Raw genomic sequence first — 23,731 nt, forward strand, 5'->3', positions numbered from 1 at the left:
CTGTGAATTTGTTTTGCTTAAATTTCTCTTTTTTTTCCTTAAACCAGAGTGCAGGAAAAGTTCTAATACTATTTATATTAAAAATAAAACGTCACCATGTTGAACAGATTAAGTGTCAAGTAAGTTCTCAATTATTGTTATTTTGATGACCCAATCTCAAGAGTTGCTAAGCTGTTAAAAACCTTAAAGATTCTTTGATCAGAATAGGCCTTTTCATGAACATGTAGTTGCTACCAGATAATCAGCTTAAATTGGCTTTTACCAAGTAAAAATGACTTCTGTTTTTTGTTCTAACATATATGAACAAGTTTATTACTTCAATTTGATTATTAAAAGTATAATTAAGTAAAGTGCACAATGTGTTAAATTGTTGCTTTCCTTGTAACTTCACAAAATTCGAAAAGTACTACTAAGCATAATTTCTAGTATTGAAAATTTTAAGTATTCAGCAATCTGTTGGTTGATACATTTAAGGTGGTGTACACATGCTGGCTACATATTTAATTGTGGAAATTAATGAGGAAGATAGAGCTGATGAGTTGCAAAGGAGCAAGTAGGGATCAATAATTGGCTAGAGAGAGAAAAGAAAAATCTCAGTATCAGTAGTATTTTTGTCTTTTGGGAACTATATATAAATAACAAAATTGCATAAGTTGTAATAGACTTCGGCAGGTTGACTCCATCAATTGGTGTGTACATATATACATGTAAAATACAACTGACTTTTTAGAGTTGGAAGTAACTGTTAACTAAATACAAAGTCCCACCATCAGAGATGTGGTTGGGAAACAGTACATTTAACTACAGAAAAAACGTCGGAATTAGATATTGTCGTTTTTCTTTAAATAACCTATTAAAATCTTAGATAACTTACAAAATGTTGTCAAAGTAGCCAAAAAATGGAAAATTTTGTGAGATTAGAAACTAATTTGTAGTTTACACCAAAATGCCCGAAACTGCTGTGTAATAATCTACATGTTCATCCTAAACTTCCAAAAGGGCTTTTACTTTAAAGTCTGTTATGTCTTCCAGAAGATAAAATATTTCCCATGGGAGTTTAACTTCCATTTATTTGCCTAAAAGGCATGAACATTAAGTCCAATGTTGTTACGCTAAGTAAATAATTTAATTATAGTTAGACTCACAGAGCTTGACATGTTATTAGCATCGTGCACACTTCTAGTGAGCTTGTGGTGTTTAGAACAAACGCCATATTTTGCTGATGTGTATCACTGTCAGTTCTACCTTTTATGTTGTTAGTTTGGATACTTGACATTTGAAACTGGTGAGAACCAAAGCCCCACACTAACTGAATTGATACTTTGAATGTAGAAGTTGTTTCTTCTTTACTCATTGGTACTTGCTGCCTTAATCATTGAGATACTTTATAAAAGAAGCCATCCTTGTTTTGCCCAGCGTGAGTGGCCACCGTTCATCGTGACTTCATGATTTTTATATTGTTTGTTTGCCTGATCCTGCTAATTACAAAGTGAGGGGAAGGATGATTGTGCTCCCTCAGTCTTTCTGTGTCTTAGTACTCCTTAGACCTGTGTTTTGGTTGTGACCTACCTTTGTTATCTTGCAATTCAGGAGTCATCTTAAATGAGAATCCATATTCTTGTTCCACTGGAAGAAGGCTCTCCTCATATATTATCAGGCTTCTCAGATTGGGATATATATATATCAACTTGATTATAATGTGATGTTTTGTCTATATTAGGAAGTCACAGATAAAATGTGAGCCAACTATATACAGGAACTGTTTTGATTGAGAGCACACATTTTCTAATCAGTGTAAAATGCAAAGTTCTTTTCACTATTTCAGTTCTGGGTTCTCTCATCTCCATGTTTGCATTCACTTGTCCTCTGGTTGTAGTTCTTTGGAAATGCACACTCAAGCTTCCTTGCTTTTATTGATCCCTAGCTTAGTTCTAAGACCACAGCTTGAGAAATAATAACATTTCCAGAATTGCAGCAATGTTCCTGAAATAAAGGTGTGGAAATTAAGAGGAAAGTCTAAGTGCTTTTGATAGAGTTTACTAAGGAAGACTGCCCTGAACATGTTGTACCACAGTTTAAGATTTAAGATTTAACTCCAAAACATGCACATAATCTATAGGAGGCTCATGCATTGTTTGACCATCCCTTAGAATTAAAAATAAATCCTTACACATCCTAACTCCCTCTCCAGTAAGGATATAGATTTGTGATTGAGTCACTCAGCTATGAGTTGTTTGTCTTTATGTGTCACTTCTCATATGACTTGGTTGATGCCTTTAAGAACGGAGAACCATGAGTGTAAAGGCCTCTTTGCTAGCCTTTAGGGTAATATAAATGATGCCCATTTTATTTGGCAAACATTTTCTAAACCATTCTGAATTTTCTCAGGATCGTCGTTGTTTCACAAGTGGGGAAGTCAAGGCACTTCAGCTTGCGGTGTTGAAGTGAGACACAAAGGGTGTCCATGCCAGGCCTGTGCTTGAACACAGGCTTTTGTAGGGTTCGCATGTGCTCTTTGGCTAATAATGAGGGTTCACATGAATGTTTCGTAATGATAATGCTGCTTCATGCTTCTGTGTCCGTGAAGACCCAAGGATCCTGCGTGCGCTTGACAGTCAGAGAGGCTGACCAAACCCCGAGCAAGAGAGGACCAGCAAAATTGTGTTAGGGGTGGTCACTTGAAGCAGCACGTCTGGTTTGAAGTTGCCTGTACAAGGATCTTTAAAAAAAAAAAAAAAGAAAGAAAGTTTGTTTATGGTCCTGTTGCTTTTCGAATGTTTTGGTTGAGGGCAGTCTTGGTCTTTCTTTCCTCTGGAAAGTCATTTTTGTTTAGACAGATAATTGTTGGCTTTTGCCCTTCTGCCTTTCCATTTTCTGAACCCTCTGGTCTCCATTTAAGAGTTAGTGGAAGCCTGTACTTGGCATTGAAACATGCAGCTTTTTCTGGTGGGGACTGGCAACAATTGAGAACCTGTATGAGTGGTTTCTCTTCAGATCTGTTACATCTGAAGAGACTTCTGTCTAGCAGAAATATGGAAGAATGCATTAAAGTTTTAAATTGGGGGTGGGGGTTGTAAACGTAGGTCAACAGTTGCAATTCTTGCTCTTGTGAAAGGAGTGAACTAGAACTGGGAGTGTCCTATGCAGTTGGCTCAAAGTCCTGGTCCAAAATCAGGTAGGCTTAAAAACAACACCCAAGAAAAACTACTCTGCAGAAACCATAAGAGTCGAGCCACCAAGTGGCAAAGACTGCTGCACAAATAATAGCTCTGTTACAGAGAAAGCTTTGCCTATTAGGCCTTGACTTCTAGGAGATTGCTCAGAAAAACTTGAGGTGATTTAGGTAAATAATTCTGTTATTCATGAATGAGAAAAGTTCCTTTCCGTTACTCCAGGAAAATTATTTCCGAGTAGTTGTGATAGAGCATGGAAATTTTCTCATTAAGGAATTGAAAATTCCACTACTTTGTGTCCTACACCTTTTAGATGACCAGACCAGTGACATGCTCCTGGAATGATTAAAATGGATATGTCTGGATGTCTTCTTGGGCCTACTGGTGAATTGATTTCCCACTTTCACGTTTCTCCTAAGCCCGTTTGTCCACCTGTATTGGCAGCAACAGTGCTCAGCTGTGGGGTATGTGGGCAACAAAGGGTTGCAGTCATTCCCTGTGGGGTGTGTCTGCCTTGCTGGAATGCTTGTTTAAAATGGAGTAAATTGGGAAATGCTCCCCATCTCATACTCTCTAAAGCTAGATGAAGTTGTTAGAAATAGTCTCTCTCTCTCTCTCTCTCTTTTTTTTTTTTTTTTTTTTTTTTTTTTTTTTTTTTGGTGAGCTGTGAGGCATCTTTCTCCCTTTCAGGTAAAATTCTTTGTGAACTTCAGTATGTAAAATCAATAAAGGGTTAGGGAGCACACCTTCAGTTCCTCGGCTTTCATCTCGTCTCTCCAGCATCGTCTTTCCTTCCATGCATGTGTTCTGTCATCGTTTCAGCACATTCTCAAAACCCTGAAAGCCTTTGGTTCCATTAGTGTTCTGTAAATTCTGGTGGTCACCACTAGGATTCTCCTCTAAATTCTCTCAAGTAACAGGATAAACCGCAACATAATAGTTTCTGGTTGTAGACACTAGTCTTTTAGTTTGAAAAGTCTTTAGAAGAGAAGTAACCCACATATTTTTTTATGCAAAATCTAGCTCATACCTTTATGTTTCTGTGTGACTGTAAGTCACTAGGTTTATTGTGGGTACTTGGAGATGTTAAATTGCATGTGCATTTTAAGTGCCACAGAGTTTATAAGGTTAAGAATATGCTAATCACAAATGCAAAGTATTATGTGTGTGAATGCACATTGTAATGTGTCTCAGAACAGATATATAGCAACCACATCTGATGATCAGGATTAATAGTCCATATTTTTTTAAAAGATTATAACAGTGTGAGCTTATAATTTTCAAAGTGACTAGTATCTGATGTGGTTTAAAATAATAACTGCTTTAAGTGTTAACTGGCAGCATCTCATTTAATCCTTCTGACATTGGAATTGAACAATAGAATAGTGTCCTTCCGCATATACCATAAGGAAGGAGACCTCCAGAGGTTAAGTAACTTTTTTAGGTTCACAAAGCTAGTAAGTGGCAGAGTGAGGATTAAGTAAGGACACAGATCTGCCCATCTCTGCAGCCGTGTTCTTAATTACTACATTGTACTGTCTTTCTTCTGAGCAGAGGAAAGCTTTTAGTGTGTTGTGTCCCCCTACTTGTTAATAGAAATTTGAAGTTGTGAGGTAAAAATTTTACATGTGGCTAACAGATCAGCTAAATTTTTATTCATGAAAACAGTATAGTTTTAACTGGAAAACAGAAATGTTGATGTAGGCTGTAGGCTTCACCCTTGAACTTCATCTTCCTTTTGCCGTCATTTCAGTATCTTACTGTCTTACACCTAAGGCTCTGTGCAGACCTTTCAGATTGTGTGGGTCTGCGGTGGTTGTCAACTCCTTCTGGTGATTCTGACGGTTGCCGAGGTCCAATACTGCACTCTGCATGGGCTTCTCCTAGACCTTTTGTAATAGTATCTGCCAAACGGCTGGATTTAATTCTCTTCAAGTGCCCATAGAATTGTATCCTTTCTCTGCTTCGTTGACTGCAGCACCTCCTCAGTGCCTACCAGATACAGCTGCAGGCTCTGGTGTCACACTCAAGACTTCTGTCCTATCCCCAAGCTGCCTTTCCAACCCTGTCATTCCTTATTACTTAGAAGCTTGGCATAGCAGCCATTCTGGACTCTACATAGTTTCTAGAATTCCTTGCTGTCCCACTTCTGGAACTGTACCAGCAAGTTTGTTTTGTTTTGTTTGCAGTGAATGCAGATTCTCAACTAAACTAGTGGCCCCGCTTAGCATCTGCTTCCACCTTCTCCTGCATTCCCCTATGGAGAATGAATTCTCCCTCTTATAAAACCTCAGAGCATTTACTTCATGATACATCTGACACTTTGCTGCTTTTTCTGTGGTTGTTTATAGGGTGTCATCTCTGTAAGTCCTTTCTAGGCAGGGGCTGGTGTTTAGTCTACATTTATTAAGTGCCTGCTATGAGTCAGCCACTGCTGTAAATGCTAGATATCTAGTATCTAGCAAGAGGGGAAAAAAGACAAAAAAGCTAAGCAGGGTCTTTTTAATAGACTCTTCTTTGCTTTGGATAGTGAGATAGCACCCTTGTCTTACTGAATATTTAAGTTTGTAATTCCATCATTTGAAATCAGAAAAATCAATCTCTGCTGAAAAATAATTCATAGTGGATATAATTTACAGACATAAATACCTCTTTACCACACTGTATCAATCATAATTTCAGGTCATAGTCTGATAAATCTGAAATCACTTGTGATAAGCATTTAAAATAAAACAAATTTTAAATCACAGTGTAATTATAATTTTGGAGATGGGTAATGTGATGAATGGGGCTGTTTATTTCCCATTAAATTCTTAGTTTGATATTAACGAGCCACCCACATGAAAGAAAACAAAACTTGTTAAAATTGTTTCCATCATTGTGTTACCTTTGAAAAGGTTTCCTAATTTATTTTTCCTAGGACCTTTCCCCTTGTACAGTTCTATCCTTAAAACTGTTTGGAAGAAACTTAAGGGTTATTTAAAAATTTAATACATGGAAATTCTTTGAAAATCTTTTCTGTACCACTACATTCTCCAGAATCATTTCCCTTCTGCAAAACTAAAAAAAACAGTTGAACTGGGCTGCCTGGGGGCTCAGTAGGTTAAAGCCTCTGCCTTCGGCTCAGGTCATGATCTCAGGGTCCTGGGATCGAGCCCCACATCGGGCTCTCTGCTCAGCGGGGAGCCTGCTTCCCTCTCTCTCTCTGCCTGCCTCTCTGCCTACTTGTGATCTCTGTCTGTCAAATAAATAAAATCTTTAAAAAAAATTTTAAAACAGTTGAACTTATTAAAGTAACCTCAGCTGGATTAACTCTTAGTTAAGGCCGGGTGAACTGGAGCCTTTGACATTGACAGAAATGATACATTCCTCTCTTCCTGGCGTCTTGGAATAGAGCAGATCTGCCAGGAAAGTGAATTCTAAGATTTTTTTTTTTTTTTTTAAATATCCAACAGTTTGGCGGCCATTAATAATGTTACCATAGAGTCTTTCATTTAATATTGTCCAGAATGGTTTGGAAATTATAAAGTCCTTCAAAGTTCCTGTATTACATCCAGGTCTTGCTCTAGAGGATCTGTCCTGTTCAAAAAAAAAGTCTTAACAGATGCTTAATGTTCATAGATTTGGCAGAGTCATCAATGATAAATGCCTCTCATTTTGAACCCACTCCATCCTGCTGGTAAAACTACGAGCAAACCTTATTTGGTTCCATATTCAGTACTGTTGCCTTAAATTTTCCAGGAGCCACACTGAAAAAAAATATTTTTAATTGTGGTAAAATACCCCCTAAAATTTACCATTTTATTTATTTATTTGACAGAGATCACAAGTACACAGAGAGAGAGGAGGAAGCAGGCTCCCTGCCGAGCAGAGAGCTGGATGTGGGGCTTGATCCCAGGACCCTGGGATCATGACCTGAGCTGAAGGCAGAGGCTTTAACCCACTGAGCCACTCAGGTGCCCCAAAATTTACGGTTTTAATGACTTCTAAGTGTAAAGTCCTTTGTCATTAAGTACACTCACATTGTCATGCAGCCTTTACTACTGTTTATCTCCAGAACTTTTTTCATCTTACAAAACTGAATCCTATACCCATTAAATACCCAAGTCTCCATTCTCCTCTCTACCCAGCCCTTGACAACCACCTTCTTCTGTCTGAATTTCACTTTCAGTACTCATATTAGTAGAAGCACAAAAAGTATTTGCCCTTTTGCGATCAGCTTATTTCAGTTAGCAGGTCTTCAAGGTTCGTCTGTTTCCACTAGCCACATTTTAACATTTAATTTCATTTAATGTTAACACTTATTTTTTTTTTTAAGATTTTATTTATTTGAGAGAGAGGTCACAAGCAGGCAGAGAGGAGGAAGCAGACTCCCTGCTGAGCAGAGAGCCCGAACACTTAATTTAAAGATGAAATTAATTTTAACATATCTTTAACCTGGTACATCCAAAGTATAACTTCAGCATGTCAATATTTTTGAAAAGGTAGTTATGAGGTATTGCATTTTTTCATACTAAGCCTTGGAAATCCCAAGTATGTTTTACATGTGAAAGCATACTGCAGATGGGCAGAGGACTTGAATAGATTTTTCTCCAAAGAAGACATAGAAGTAGCCAATTAACAAATGAAAAGATACTCAGTATCCATTAATCATTAGAGAAATGCACATCACACTTACAGTGAAATACTATCTCATACACGTTAAGATGGCTAGTATTAAACATTTAACGGGTATTGGTAAGGATGTGGAGAAATAGGAGGCATTGTGCACTGTTGATGGGAATGTAAATGAAGAACCACTGTGGAACCATAAAATTACTGTGTGAAGAGATATTTGTACACCCATGTTCACAGCAGTATTCACAATAGCTAAAAGATGGAACCAGTCCAAGTGTCCCTCCCATCACCTGCCAAATGTGTGCACATATAGCGTGGAGTGTTATTCAGCCTTTAAAAGAAAGGGAATTTTTTTTTTTTTTAAAGATTTTATTTATTTATTTGACACAAAGAGAGACATCACAAGTAGGCAGAGCGGCAGGCAGAGAGAGAGGGGGAAGCAGGCTCCCCGCTGAGCAGAGAGCCCGATGCGGGGCTTGATCCCAGAACCCTGAGATCGTGACCTGAGCCGAAGGCAGAGGCTTAACCCACTGAGCCACCCAGGCGCCCCAAAAGAAAGGGAATTTTGACACAGGCTCCAACATAGATAAACCTGGAGGGAAGGGATATGATGCTAAGTAAAACAAGCCAGGCACAAAAAGACAAGTACTTTGTGGTTCAACTTACATGAAGTACTTAGAGTAGTCAGAGTCAAGGAGACAGTAGAATTGTGGCTGCCCAGTGAAGAGCGGGAGTTAGTATTTAATGTACAGAGCTTCAGTTTTACAACATGAAAAGAGTTCTGGAGATGGGTAGTGGTGGTGATGGTGGCATGATATTAGGACTAAGTATCACTGAACTCTGTGCTAAAAATTCTGGAGATGGTAAATTTTATGTGTGTTTTACCACAATAAAAATAAATTAATTTAAAGCATATCTCCGTTCACTTCAGACTAGCCATATTCTTCATGATGAATAGCTGTTTGTGGCTAGCATCTACCTATTGGAAGGAAAGCACAGTTCTTAAAAATTAAAAACTTTTCCGGCAGCATTAGTTTTCTTGCTGCAGGACTAAATGCTGAGATACAAAAGATTCATTTCCCTTTAAAAGAAAAATTAGATGTGCATAAAAAGCTGGAAGGGTAAGCATGCCCTGAGTTAACTCTTTACATATACTTATTTGTGTTCCTTGCCTTTTCCGTATTTGTTCTATTAGGCCCAATTGCTTTTTTCTTTTGTAACTGCTTTACTGAGAGGTGCTTCATACACCATACAGTCCACCCCTTTAAAGTATACAATTTGATGTTTCTTAGTGTATTCCGAGTAGTGCAGCTAACACCGCAGTCCGTTTTTTGTGGTATCTTCATCATCCCACAAAGAACCTGGTTCCCATGAGCAGTTGCCGTCTGCTGTCCCCTGGCTCCTCTAGCCTTTGGCAACTTTACCCTTTACTCTCTAGATTTGCCTATTCTGCACCTTTTATGTAAATGGAATCATACAGTAAGCGGGCTTTTGTGACTGACTTCTTTCCCTGAGTATAATTTTGCAGGGTTCATCGATGTTCTGGCATATAGCAGTACTTCATTTTTTATGGCTGAATCATATTTCGCTGTATGAATAGACCACATTTTATTTATGGAGATTTGGGTTCTTTGTCCTTCTTGGGTATTAATGACTACTGTGAGACCATTCCTGTACAGGTTTTTGGTTTTTGGGTTTTTTGTGGGGTTTTTTTGGTGGTTTTTGTTTTTTAGGATTTTATTTACTTGAGAGTGAGCGAGCCTGGGGGCAAAGGGGCAGAGGCAGAGGAAGAGAATCTCAAGCAGACTCCCAAGCTGAGGGCGGAGCCCGTGCAGGGTTCTGTCTCACCACCCATGAGATCACAACACGAGCCAAAATCAAGAGTCAGAATCAAGAGTCAGACGCTTGACTGACTGTGAGCCCCTCAGGCACCCTCGTGTACAGGTTTTGGTGTGTATGTATGTTTTTATTTCCCAGTTGCTTTTGTAATAAAAACAAACGGAACTTTATTTGCAAAAAGGAGCCTTAAAGGTAGTTGAAAGCAGACTGCCCTCCTGCCTAACCTACTACTGTCCGGAAAAAGAAGGATCATTAAAGCCTCTGCTTTCCCAAGCAACTTTTGGAATAGCATGTTTTGAGTATAGATAATGGGGAGGTGATAAAAGAGAGACAGAAGATACATATGTTTTTGAAATGCTGCTGTTTTGTTGAGGGATACCAAGGTTGTGGTTTTCATTTTGCAGGATATTAATACATCGGGATTATCTTCCTGATGTGAGTATCTGTTGACTCTTGGCATCCATGGTGATGGTTAAAAGCACTTTCAGGCAAGTGGGCTCAGAGCTAGGTTCTTGTTTCAGTTCTTCTCAGGATCTGACGGGACCATCTGACCTGAGATGTGTGTGTATTCTTAATCTGTTTCATCACTTGAGCTAGTTTGGTTGAACTTGTTTGAGGTTGTTTCAACTTAGAGTATGAAGTTCTGGCACTTTCAGTGTATGTATTTAACATGCTCTTGTTTACCTTTAATGTCTGAGATAAGAACTTCCTCTAAAAGGGTAGTGGGAGGAGCGCAGCATTTTAGATCTGGAGATAACCTTGAGACCCAGGTCTGTCACACGGACAAGCTGATCACCTTAGGCCAGTTGCTTCACCTCAGTTGCTAATCTGTAAAATTAGAAGAGTATAGATGAGGCAACCCTTCGGTTCTTTCAGTGATTCACAGTGCTACATTTTGGAATCAGAATGTTCATGTCCCTTTAACTGAGAAGATACTTAAAAACTTGATAGTTAACTTCCCTTTAACCAGACTTAGATTCAGTACAGGTTTTTGTTCCCACCAACTGAACTACCTAATACTGAAAAGCACAACATGTATTTTTAAAAAATAAAAGATTTTGGTTGATTGTTGTAATATGTGTAAAGTGGCTGCCACCAACACAGTGCACCTTTTCGGAACAATAATTTTAAAATAATATCTCAGGTAGAGCATGTGACTCTTGATCTCTGGGTTATGAGTTCAAGCCTCGTGTTGGGCACAGAGATTACTTTTTTAAAAATAGTAATATATTAGGGGCGTCTGTCTGGGAACCTCAGTTGGTTAAGCACCCAACTCTTTATTTTTGGCTCCATTCATGATCTCAGGGTCATGGGATCAAGCCCCACATTGGGCCCTCCACCAGTCGCAGCATCTGCTTGGAATTCTCTCTCTCTTTCTCTCTAACAATAAAAATAATACAATTTTTAAGAAAATATCTAGAACTAGACAAGTGTTGTCCCACTTGACTTCTGATGGTGTCACATCTGGAAATACGTTTATTCAGGGCACCAGAGAGGTTGACAGATTGGAGCCCATCCACTAGTGATTGGCTCCTGTGATAACAGAAGTAATGGTGAAAAAAACTGAGCATGCTTGACTTGGGAGGAGGGAAGGAGGAAGGGTCTTAAAAATGTGAAAGGCTGTTCTGTGGCTAGGGAATTCGATTTCTGTAGACTGAACTGAGAACTGTGGGCTTGTGAACAGAGATGTCCAATATGGAACAAACTGCCTAGCGGGGTTTGTGCTCCGCTCACTTATGATCAGGCGGAAAGAGTGTCTTAGATTAAAGCGGGGCTCTTTGTGGAAGGGATTCACACATTGTTTATAGACTGTGGCCAGAAGTATTGCTGTACCAGATGCTATATTTAGGGAAATGTACTCATTTTGCCTTTCATAAGTAACAAGTCTGCTTACCACAAAAAAAAAAGTATAAAAACTGTGGAATTTAATCACTGATTTGGTAAAAACTTCAAAATCAAAGTGTCTTTTTTTTCTGGAGGCAGTTTTGTATTTGATACAATTAACTCCACTGTAATTTTTTTTATTAGAAAATAGTAAAAGTCAGTGCAGTTAGTAGATGAGTATAGAAGAAAACAGAAGTTGGTTACATTTTCTGTTGGCTTCTTATCTTTATTAACAGTGTTCTAATACAATAACCTTTGCAAAATAATTGGTGTTCATTATTCATAGTTGGCTTTTGGTACAAGTGTGTCTTCATTTGCAAGTAGTTTTCCTAATCCTCCTGGGCTTTACAAATAACCCCCCCCCCTTTTTTAGTTTCAACACTACTGCACATTTTCTGTTACTTAAGGAGAAAGGAGGGGGTGCCTGGGTGGCTCAGTGGGTCAAGCCACTGCCTTTGGCTCAGGTCATGATCTCAGAGTCCTGGGATCGAGCCCCGCATCGGGCTCTCTGCTCGGCAGGGAGCCTGCTTCCTCCTCTCTCTGTGCCTGCCTCTCTGCCTGCTTGTCATCTCTCTCTGTCAAATAAATAAATAAAATCTTTTAAAAAAAAAAAAAAAAGGAGAAAGGAGTCTAAACTTCTCACCTCTGTCATGCTGCACACTTTTACTGCTAATCCAGAAGAGCATTCTGCCCTGGATTGTCAGTTACTTGTTCTGTCGTATTTGGAATTGAGAAAGAGAGGAGACAGTTAGATCTGCCTTTCTGTGAAGAGCCTCTGGCATCTGCAACGTCTTTTACCCGAGCTTATAGGAAATTGAAAGATTAGTTGCTTCTGTTTGGGACTATGTTTGTTGTTGTTGTGTAAAGAAGGAGAAGGATGGTTTCTTCCAGACCAAATGTAGGTTCTGGGCTCTCAACATGCTCACTCATCAGAGGGCTATTCTAAAAAGGCTTTATGGGGTTTATTTTTTTCAAAATACACACATATAAACCTATTTACAACTGGCTTAGTTTAAATGTAGGACCTAGTGACACCCTTAGAAAACAAATAAGGTATCTCTCTTTACTATTTCTGATCCCAGAATAGTCAGGAAAGATAAGCACTTACTGATTATAAAAAGAAACAGTGTTTTACAGTGACCACAGTTTTACTCAGTGATATTGACAGGTATTAAGTATGTTGTTGAGGGGGTGGTAGGAGGAAAAGTGAGCACATAAATAAGGAAATGATGTTTTCTTTCTGCGTGGTTTTTATTTTAATGGGTCCTAAATGTTTCCACAGAGACATCACAAAATCCGTTTAAAAAAAAAAAAAGTATGATCTTGGGTAGCATGAAGATTTATGACAGTCTTCTTAAAATGTCTGTGTGTCTTAACAAAACAGTACTTTTTAGTTAGTGGTTTAAAGAAACTTCAAATATATCTGATCCTTAAATCCCAGCACAGGTTATAAGATCTTTATATAAACACTTGCATCTGTGTGACATTAGAATACTCTGTTTTCTTGATTTAATATCAAAAATCTGAATTTCCTCTGTGTTAGTTTGGATTGATGATGTTACCAAAAATGAAACTGTCTATATTGTAGTAGTTAAAATGTCTTCCTAGTTTTTATAACATAGAAAATACAACTGCTGTTTTTCTTCACTAGTAATGGACTTATTTCCAGCCTTTGATTCCCCCCCCCCCACCTCCACTAAAAGATTTTCTCAGATGTGTGTTTTTCTTTACAGCTTAATGTAGAAATGTTTAAAGGACACCACCAAAGTATAAACTGTATTCTGATCCTTAGGCTTACTGTGGGCTTCTGACAGCCATACTCTGATCAGGCTGTAATTTTACTCAGGGGAGATTTTCAGTAAACTTTTAGAATTCTGTTGTAGCCATCAAACTTCTGCTTTGGTTGATTGTCCACTAGGTCCTCATTCTACATTTCAGACAGCTCACCTTGGCATAAATTTTCATTAGAAGCTTAATTTAGACAAGTAACTATTTCAAGGAGATACTTAGTAACTGGGAAGTTTTCCTCCTCCTTCCTGCCGGTTCAACCTCTGAGCCCCTCCGCTTTTTTCTTTCTTTCTTTCTTTTTTTTTTAATAAGTCAGCTAAGAGTTGTTCAGAAACAAGGGTTTCCTCTTTATAAGGGGGGGTGGGAGCTTGTTGAAAACCATTTGTTTAGGCCAAGCTGCTTGTGTTTAGGTGCTACCAGGAAGAAGTAACCATTCCTGTCTAGCTGTCAGTGCAGTGTTAGAAACGTTTTCTTAAGAAAATTGTAAATTTGTATTCACTGATACAACTGATGCATTAGCTGTCACTCTGCAGATTTTGGTTCACAGATATAAGAAAGTTGCAGGTGATGGAAATTAGGGCGTGCTATCATATTTACTTCTGTATTTTCTGGTATATTAAATTAATACCATATGTTCTTATGAAGAACTTGGGAACCTAAGAAGGCACATAAAAATATGAAGAATTATATCCTGGAAAATGTCATGTTAACATCCACACTTGTGGTAGCTTAAAAGATAATCTGGAAAAGTTTGATCTGGAGGCTTTTTTTTTTTTTTCTCCTGGCTTGTTTGATTAACTGTGCCTGGTCAAAGGTTTAAAGTTTATGGGGTATTTTTGTTTTTGTTTTTGTTACTTTCTGTGGGCACACTTACAGATGTTTTCCTTACTCCAAAAAAAAAAAAAAAAACAGACAAAGTGATGTCATCCTCCATCCCTTTGCAAGGAACCTTATCGTGTACATAGAAAGGCCTCATGACTCTTGGTGTATCAGGTCTTGCAAACCTTGCCTTGAGTGGGCTAAACTAGAAACATCTGCTGTCGGGATCCCCTGTCTTCCTGACCCAGAAGAATGTCAATACAACACCTGATTTGATCCAAGCCTTTTGGCAGAGCTTTTGTTTCATAAATAATTATAATTGTGTTTCTCAGATGATGACTTCTTTGCTTAAGTGATGTTTAGTCATTGAGATGTTGTTATTCTTCACCTGTACAGGTTCATCCTATAGATCCTTCCTCATGAGACAGGCTCAATCTGCCTCATTTCTCTCTTGGTATGTGGAGTAAAGGAGTATTTTAGTTTTGGTATTTGGAAGGGAAAGAAACCTTTGTTTGATCAGTCTTCTATGTATGTATTCAATTCATCTCTAGCCTAGGGGCACAGATCTCAGATTTTTCATTTCTGCCATCTGACTCTTGCTTTCTAAGAAAGCACATGAGTAGAAGTTTGGCCAGGATTATTAGTAAAACTTTAATGTTTTGGACCCAATCAGTAGGTGTGGGTAAAATTCACAAAGATCAATAGGAAGGGATGTGGCTGAATCATTCAGCAATGAATTTAAATCATTCTTAAAAATTGATATTTTTGTCTTGTTCATCAGATGGCATATGCTTACCCAAACACTACTCATTTTAAGTTGTTAATAAAATACTTGCAAATGTTGACTCTGTTATTAATAGGTCATTGAGCTTTCCCCCAAATTTTTCATTGTTTATTTGTTTGTTTTTAATTTTTATTTTTGAAAGTGGGGGAGGGGCAGAGGGTGAGGTTGAGAATCTTAAGCAGTCTCCATGCCAAGTGCAGAGCCTGATGCAGGGCCATCTCATGACACGAGCCAAAATTAAGAGTCGGACGTTTAACCGATTAAGCCACCCAGGCGCTCCCTTTCTAATATTCTAAAATATTGGGGAGAGGGGCATCTGAGTGGTAGCATCCAGCTCTTGATTTCGGCTTGGGTCATGATCTTGGCATTGTGGGATCAAGCTCCATGTCAGCCTCTGCACTGTGCATGAACCTGCTTAGGATTCTCTCTCTTCCTCTGGCCCTCCGCCCACACCTATCTCCCTGTCGCTTTAAAAAAAAAAATGGTAGAGGTGTTTGACCATTCGCTGTTTTTGTTTTTGATTCATGAAACCAGGATCCAAAGCATCTTTCAGAAGAACTCTGTCTTCCTAACAAACTTACTCTTTCTCCTAGACCTAATAAATAAGTGTAATTACTTGACATAAAGTTCTTCATCTTTTCTCTTGTTCACTTCCTCTTCTGTGTCCTACTACCCAGTGGGTCTACAAAGACTTTTGGTTGCAGGGAACATGAACCAAGGCTTAAGCAAAAGTGGTCGTGTATTTGGCTCTTGTTTAGAAGAGTCTTTGGAAGGGGCTGTCAGGCACAGCTGGACTGAGGACTTTAAGTATTGTCTGCTTTCTCCATGTAGTAGCAGGTCCTGAGTCCTTTTCAGCATCACTATCAGCCAGCCGTGTTTGGGGCACATCTCCAGTTCTGCTAGTCTCAGTGTCGGCAGAGGTAGAACACTCCGATTGGTGGACCTGAGTCAGACACACACTGCTGATGGAGGAGGTGGCTCCAAGAGGCAGTTCGGCAGGCAGTAGCCATCTTCTTGACTCCAGTGGCCAGGTGCCTGCTGTGTGCTCTAGTTCCTGGCCCTTAGACATGATGGAGTATGGAAGGGAAGAACTGTGTCCTGTTCATCTCTCTGTTCCCAGCACAGTGATAAAGTATAGGTTCTTCAAAAATGATTGATAAACAGGAGAATAGTGGTTCCAGTCTATTAAATTGGATATTTTCCCCTTTTTTGCCATGAGCTGAAAGGTTTTTGGTTTGACTGGAGGAGCTCCCCTTGGTATTGGGATAATGGTGCTGACCTGGTGAAAATGGCCATTCTGACAAACAAGGAGGCTTAAGAGAAAGGACTAGCCACCTGGGGACAAATCTGGAGAGAAAGCCCATCTTCTGGCAATTTTTGACATTAAAGGCTCTTCCTACTTAAGAGTAATTATTCTAAATACTCTGTTTTTTGCCCTCTTTTTATTCAGAAATGATGGATCAGCCCTTAATCTCAAACAGTTGATTTCCTATTTACTCGGTTCCTGCCCCTCAGTCACTTATGATATGGGCCTCTTGTACACATTTCTAAATCAGAGGACTTTTCAGGGCCAGGAGTAATTCTTGTAAAAGCTTTTAAGTATGAATCAAATAGATAACATTGATGAACCCTGAAGCCAGCTGTTGATTTGAAGTTGTTTCTTTAAAGAAAAGAAAACTTATTTAACAGAACAAAGAGTGGGGAAGGAGGAACAGGAGAAGGAGAAGCAAGCTCCGTTCTCAGCAGGGTTCCTGATGCAGGCCTTGATCCCAGGGACCCCTTGAAGGTTTTTTTTTTTTTTTTTGAGATTATTTATTTGTTTGACAGAGAGAGAGAGACACAGAGATCACAAGTAGGCTGAGAGAGAGGGGAAAGCAGACTCCCCACTGAGCAGAGAACCTGATTCGGAGCTCCATCCCAGGACCCTGGAATCATGACCTGACCTGAAGGCAGAGGTTTAACCCACTGAGCCACCCAGGTGCCCCAAAGTTCTTTCTTAACAGCAAGCAAGAGGCTGGGGAAAACAACCTGTAGGGCCCTTTAGTTCTTTATCTTGTCACCCATAATTGTGCTAACATTCACAGAGTTGAATTCTGGCTTCTTGCAGAAAAGCTTGATACAACAGTGGCCCCTTACAGAAGGGGAGCTCCATGGCAAAAGGATAAGAGCAGGAGGGATCCTTCTTTGCTTATATTTTAACACTGTGTACCTGTTCTATGAAGTTTTACTTAAAAAACAGGAGTCTTTGTAAATGCTTTTGATGATGCTAACACACATGAATGAATGAGTTATTCTAGCTCCAGATGGACAAAATGTTTTTTTTTTTTTTAAGATTTTATTTATTTATTTATTTGACAGAGAGAGAGATCACAAGTAGGCAGAGAGAGAGAGAGAGGAGGAAGTAGACTCCCTGCTGAGCAGAGAGCCCGATGCAGGACTCTATCCCAGGACCCTGAGATTATGACCTGAGCTGAAGGCAGCGGCTTAACCCACTGAGCCACCCAGACGCCCCAGATGGACAAAATCTTAAGTGACCTCCATAAGCAAATACATAGAGGGTACCTCCATCTGTGGGAGAGGGCAAAGAGAAGTCCCCAGATCCAATAACAATGCCAATAATTTAATTCTACATCTTTCAGTGTAAACTTTAATTTAGATTCCTCCTAGTTGTTAATCATTTTTTTAAAAAAACACACATTTTTGTACAACATTTTCTGGTAAGCAGTGTTCAGTATTTATATGCCTGTTTAATTCAGCCTAAGTAGACTTGAGATTTACTCCATGGCTGAAATACCACATTTTATAAATTACAAGTTTCTTGTAACGAAGCTCCTTTATGAACATACTGACATTTCCAGAACTGTAGGTGTATAAACTGGGTGCCTACCATGCAGGGAGGTGCTTAAGACAACTTGTTTAGCCGTGGGTGGTGGGCACTGAGAAAGCCTGATGTATTGCCCATAGGAGAATGAGTTCTCCTTTATCCTTGGCTGCAGTTTAACTCCCTGGGTGCTTTCTGTATGGACTGGAGTCTTCAGTGGTGGCGACATTTCCCAATCATTGTGTATTTGTTTCTGCTGAGATACTCAGCTGCATATAACCAGAAGGTGGGGAAAACCAGTGGCTGCCTTCTGGGCTCATCTCTCTTAAGTGAAGCAGGACTGACTTGAGAAGTTCCAAAAGAACTGCTGGATTTGAGCCCACAAAGAGTTTATGAAATGAATAGAGAAACAAGATGTCTCTTCGCAGACTTGGGCGTTGGTGGGCATCTGTTTTGATGCCTGGGCTCTTCAGAACTAGCCTGCAACATTTGCTGTATTTCTGAAACATTGCTGTCGGGTGGTTCTCTCTCAGTGACCTGGTTGTGGGAAGTTTCATTAAGCAGCAACTGATCTAATACTTTTCAAAAAGATGGTTTAAAACAATTTAGCAATGAAATTTCCACAAAGAATAATGGATCTGTCTTTGAATACACATTAAATTTGTAACCAAAGTGACTTCTGAGTCCACTCGTAAGTAATATGCAGATTGTTGGATGGCAGAAAGTGTGAAGGACACACAGTCATGCTTCTTAGCTGCTGAGGATGGAAAGAGTAAGCAGTGTTTTTTAGTGAAATGCATTTCTTTTTTGGCCTCAGTTATACTTTGTACTTCATGTAGAATATTTTGAAACTTCTCAGTACTGATGACACATCCAAATTCAGAATTTGTAGGAGTTGTTTGTTTTGGTAGGCTTTACTCTTTTTTCCATTTTTCATAGTTAATATTGATTTTTGGATTAGAATAATAAATGAGGTAACATGGTACTGTATTACATTTGGATTAGTTGATTATGGTTGTACTTACAAATGGTAGTGGTATTATAGAGTAACAGTCTTTATTAATCAGTAAACCAGATTTGTGTGTATTAAACTTTAATTCCTATTGCTTTGGCTTTTGGGTTTGCCACTGGTTTTGGTTTTTGGAACTATTTAATATTCTACAAAATTTATTTGGATTATTACATTGATGATAAATTCTTACCGTATTTTATAGGAAACATTTATGGTCATGTAGAAGCCATACAAATACTAATTTTATTTTAACTTTTGTTTTTTAAGGAACTTGGGGGAAGTGGACCTAAATTTGTGCTTTTAATGTATTAGGTCATTTAAAGAATTTTTCAGTTCCTTCATACATGTAAGCTTTTCATTTTTCAAGAGGATCCTCTAAAGTCTGTAACACAGTCATCATCTGCCCTGATGCTGAATGCCTTTGTCCAGGGGTCCTGCTGGCTGGGGGGCTAGGTACACAACCAGTAGTGTCTTTAGTTTGGATAGTATTTGGAAACACTAAAGGATATTTCTTAGCAGTGTGCAGGACAGTTCCCAGAAAACAAAAACTTCTTTTCCCTGGCACTCAAAATTTTGTGATAATGATGCTGAAATGGTGAACATTTTTCTATTTTCAGAGGCTCAACATCACAAGGAGAAAAGCACTAACTCAATTTTAAGATAATCGGTTGGTATTATTAACCTAATTCTCAATTTAAAAAAAACCAGTTTGGTGATGAACTTAATTAGAATTGTGCCAGATTAGACCCACAGTTGATATATAACATAGAGCACCCTGTTAAAAATAGAAAAGATCAGAGAGCACTTACTTTGCCTGTCTGCTTTAAAAGTAATCGGAACATACTAGATAAGGGTATCTACTCTCCTTCTTTGTCAGCGGGCCAGGGTTTGTGGTCCTACCATCAGTGCAAGTAGGAAATATTACAAGTTGTACGTGTTTTGACTTGACTTAAATTTTTTTTTCCAATAGAAACTATGTTCCAACTTCCTGTCAACAATCTTGGCAGTTTAAGAAAAGCCCGGAAAACTGTGAAAAAAATACTTAGTGACATTGGGTTGGAATACTGTAAAGAACACATAGAAGTAAGTAGCATGCCATTTTTTAAATTTTAACATGACTCAGCTTCTGATCCATTACTTTGTGTCAGCAGCCGGGATTGGTTAATTCTTAGTCGTGATTCTGAATTATAACTGCAGCATTAGCTTCACCCGAGCTTTCTCAGTTGACTTAACTTGCTCCCTTCTCCCTAAAATGGGCTTTTTCATCTTTGCATCATGAAGCAAAAGCAGATCTCCTGGTGAGGGTGTAACATGTCAGACATTTTAGGTGCTTTAAAATTGTCTCTAATTTCACATTCTTAGAACAGCCCCTGGGGGGGGATGTAGGAATTCTTATCTCCAGTTTACAATGAAGAACCAGTAAAGATTTAGGTCCACCTCACAGCTAAGCGTATGGTCGGGTCTGTCTGCCGGCTCCAGAGCCTGTTCTCATTCTGATATGCCTGAGTGTTCTGGTTGACCTTCTGATTGGTGAGGCATGGTGGTTTGGGTGCTTGTTGTCTCTTTCCTTAGGATGAGTATTTGTTGGCCCTTCTGACCCATCATACACTATTATCTTCCCCCTTGTATAACAGTTTGGACTTTTGCAAACTGTTTTTCTGACCTTTTTTCTGAGCTTTGTAGAAGCCCTGTGGGATAGCCAGTGTCCTGGTCTCCTCCTTTTCCAGATCTCATTACTCTAGGTCTTGCGGTTTAGTTGGTCAGAGCCTCTGATTGAAATATTTAAAGGTGTTTTCCCCACTAGCCTTTAAGTTCCATCTGGCCAGGAACCGTAACTACCTTGTCCCTCCGTGTATAACCAGCACCTAGCACAGTGCTGGGTACATAATAGGCATTCAGGAACTGTTTGGATGGAATTGAAAGTTAAAAAGCAATTTCCTTCATGCAACAGATTTTCTTTTCCTGACTCCCATGAATAATACTTGGGGTGGGGGGAGTATTTTCATGAAGACTGAAGCTTCTCCAAAGTGGGCTTCTCTAGTTACGTTATCCCCAGTGTGGAAGTTCACTGCCTCTCCATCCCCTCAAATTCAGGCAGATCTGCCCGATAAAACAGTCCATCTCAGTCCACTTTGCACTCAGTGGAATAATCTGCACAAGACTAAGTAATGCCAATGTTAAGGTGCCTTTTCTCTCCTGCATTTGATGTGTTCCTGCCATTATTACACCGATTACATACTGTGGAATTTATATGTGCTTGATTTTCCCACACTGAAATGTGAACCTTTTGGAGTCCAGGGGAATTTTCTCCTGAGACTTTGTATCTTCCTGGCCTGGGGGGAAACGGGCCATTAAGTTTTTACGTAAGAGTATAAATTTAACGTAGTACTGCTTACTCTTCTTCGGATAGCTTTCTTCCTTTTGTGGGTTTAGAAATCCTGAGTTTTCTTCCCCATCCATTTCTACCCTTTGTCCCCGTCAGAAGCAGAATATCACATCCATGGTGCTGTAAGCAAGCATTGCTAGCTTACACTCCATTCTAATGCTACAACTGAGGAGTTACAATCCTCTCATGAAAGGAGCTTTGGTATTACGACGTGACTGAAGTTTTTACTTGATCAGAACTTCCAGTGGTTTCCTTGGAAACCTTGCTGACCGTTTGGGGAATGTTCAGTTGTTAGGAAATGTTGAATACAACTTCCGTATGCCTTTTTTTATTTCCTGAGCCTTATCATTCCTAGTTTAGTTCTTGGTGGGATTGGTTTTTCTGTGTGTCTTCCCAGTTCTAGCTAAGAGATGGGATTTTTAAGTAAGGTTGGGCTAGAGTTGATATCACTATGTTTTTGTAAACTTCTTTCACTGTTTTTCTAGGATTTTAAACAGTTTGAACCTAATGACTTTTATTTGAAAAACACTACATGGGAGGACGTAGGACTGTGGGACCCTTCGCTTACGAAAAATCAGGTAAGTGGCGTAGGGGACTTCCCCAGTGGCAGCCTCCTTGCCGTCCTCCCTTGTCAGCTCTAGGCCTCTCACAGTGATGCATTGTTTTGTGGGCAGTTACCTTGTGTGGAAAATGTCAGAGTTGATTATTTCAATTTTGCTAAGCGGCAGGGAGAACTAGGAAGAATCTTTTTTGTCATTGGACTGAAACTTTAAAGTGTAATAATGGGAAATTTGTTACCTAAATGTTCTAAGGTGTACTGTATATCAGCAGTACTTTTGCTCTTCTGTTTCTGTTTCCGAAACGTACCCTCCAATATTCTGTTCATCTGGACCATCCGTCATTTTTTTGTGTCTGTCGCAGTTCATGTTATTTCTGGAGAAAGTGTTTTTTTCTGTGTGGGTATCATCCAACCTCTGGGGTTGCTAAGCCAGCACATGGGGAAGGAGATGGGTGGCTGTATAGGACAGTAGTGACAGAAAGGTGTCACTTAAATTTTTCAAATTGGAATTAAGAACACTCTTAGGTAGTCCAAGGCACCAGTGATGCCAGCAAGTATCAGGAGGTAAAGATATAACAGAGAAGGTGGTACAGGTAGTGGTTTCTGTCCCACAGGGAGGAGTGATTGTCACGGCAGACTTTATCATTACCTATTTCAGTAGTGACTGTAGTTCTGTAATTATTTTTTTTAAGATTTTATTTATTTTTTTGACCAACAGAGATCACAAGTAGGCAGAGAGGCAGGCCGGGGAGTGGGGGGTGGCAGGAAGCAGGCTCTCTGCTGAGCAGAGAGCCCGATGTGGGGCTTGATCCCAGGACCCTGAGATCATAACTTGAGCAAAAGGCAGAGGCTTAACCCACTGAGCCACCCAGACACCCCTAGTTCTATAATTATTGAGCTCTTATACTTGGGCAAAGATTTTAAATTGTGGAAGTACTTTTACTTTTACTGCCTCAGAAATTTGAGAGTATGGTTACCTGGTTTTTTCTTATCCATACCTCAGGAAAAAAATGTATGCACCCAGAAGTCTTCAAATGTAAAAGCCTTCCAGTGGGACATGCCGCTTAATTCGGTTTAACAAATCCCAGAGCTTCACATTCTAACACTGAATAGGGGATTGAGCTTTAAGGAGATGCAGAGTATTTTATTTTGTGTCAAACCAGTATCTGAAACAAAGTAGGTTTCTAGGGAGAAAAGCTAATCTCTTGCCCTGCTTGTGTTTCACTGGTCTTCAAAGGACAAACTGCATAGATGCTAGTGAGCGTAATTCTGAACGTTGCTCTTGGACGCCAGTGTGTCCTGCAATATGTCAGTGGATTTTTCACATCACGCACTCCTCATAGTCTGGGAAATTTTTATTTAACTTCTTAATTTGAATCAAAGCGGCTAGCACTTCATTAGTTCTTTTGAAGCTGCTCTTGCTTGAGAAGCGAGACCGTGGCTTATAGAAGAAAGCCAGCCTTTCACATCAGTAGCTTTTTGATCAGTAATGAAATCTAAATACGACACTGCACTTGGATCAGAGGGAAGAAATGTTTTGAGATTTTTGAAGATTTTTCATGATGGGAGGGAAGAAAGGTGTATCTTTATGTCCTACTGCCTAATGGCACTACAGCACTGAGGGCCCTGACTTTCACAGAATAGTAAATCTGGAACCTTTTGCAAGAGTGAGAGTGATTTCACAGTGTTTATTTTTGTCATTTCTAACTGTAAAATGTTTATCTTTGAAGCCATTTGTCTTTGGCTCCTCTAAAACCAATCAGCAAATATGACTTTGATCTTTTCTAAACATTGAGGGGAAGCTTGGAATGAGGGTTTTTTTTTTTAATACTCTGGGACTCAAATAAAATTATTTTGTTTAGAACCATTTTCTCATTTGGATTCATATTTTACAATTTAATTTTGAAAAGGAAAAAATATTATATTGATGCATTTGAGTTTCAGGTCTAAAAATAGCATTATATCTCTATTTTAAAAACAGAGAACATCTGGGGGAGAAAATCTAGAACCTGTTACTATCTTTTCTGAAGTGGCATTCTGATTCCAGGT

At 39.2% G+C, this 23,731-nt stretch overlaps 1 protein-coding gene across 8 annotated transcripts in view; it reads left to right on the top strand.

Moving 5' to 3' along the window:
• The window catches only part of LOC101674572 (activity dependent neuroprotector homeobox), a 35,324-nt gene that overhangs the window by 7,384 nt on the left and 4,209 nt on the right, over positions 1–23,731 (top strand). For 4 of the 8 annotated variants that reach the window (XM_045082083.1, XM_045082079.1, XM_045082081.1 and 1 more), the window contains 2 exons: positions 19,708–19,820; positions 21,609–21,701. In XM_045082083.1, coding sequence (XP_044938018.1) covers positions 19,713–19,820; positions 21,609–21,701 — 201 coding nt within the window. In that variant the 5' untranslated portion in view covers positions 19,708–19,712. Of the gene's footprint in view, positions 1–47; positions 120–17,370; positions 19,405–19,707; positions 19,821–21,608; positions 21,702–23,731 lie in introns of those variants that run through there. The other 4 variants (XM_045082080.1, XM_045082082.1, XM_004746196.3 and 1 more) reach the window with 4 other exon arrangements.

This window comes from Mustela putorius, unplaced genomic scaffold (assembly GCF_011764305.1).
Source record: "Mustela putorius furo isolate JIRA1106 unplaced genomic scaffold, ASM1176430v1.1 tig00000592_pilon_pilon_pilon, whole genome shotgun sequence".
Lineage (NCBI taxonomy): Eukaryota > Metazoa > Chordata > Mammalia > Carnivora > Mustelidae > Mustela > Mustela putorius.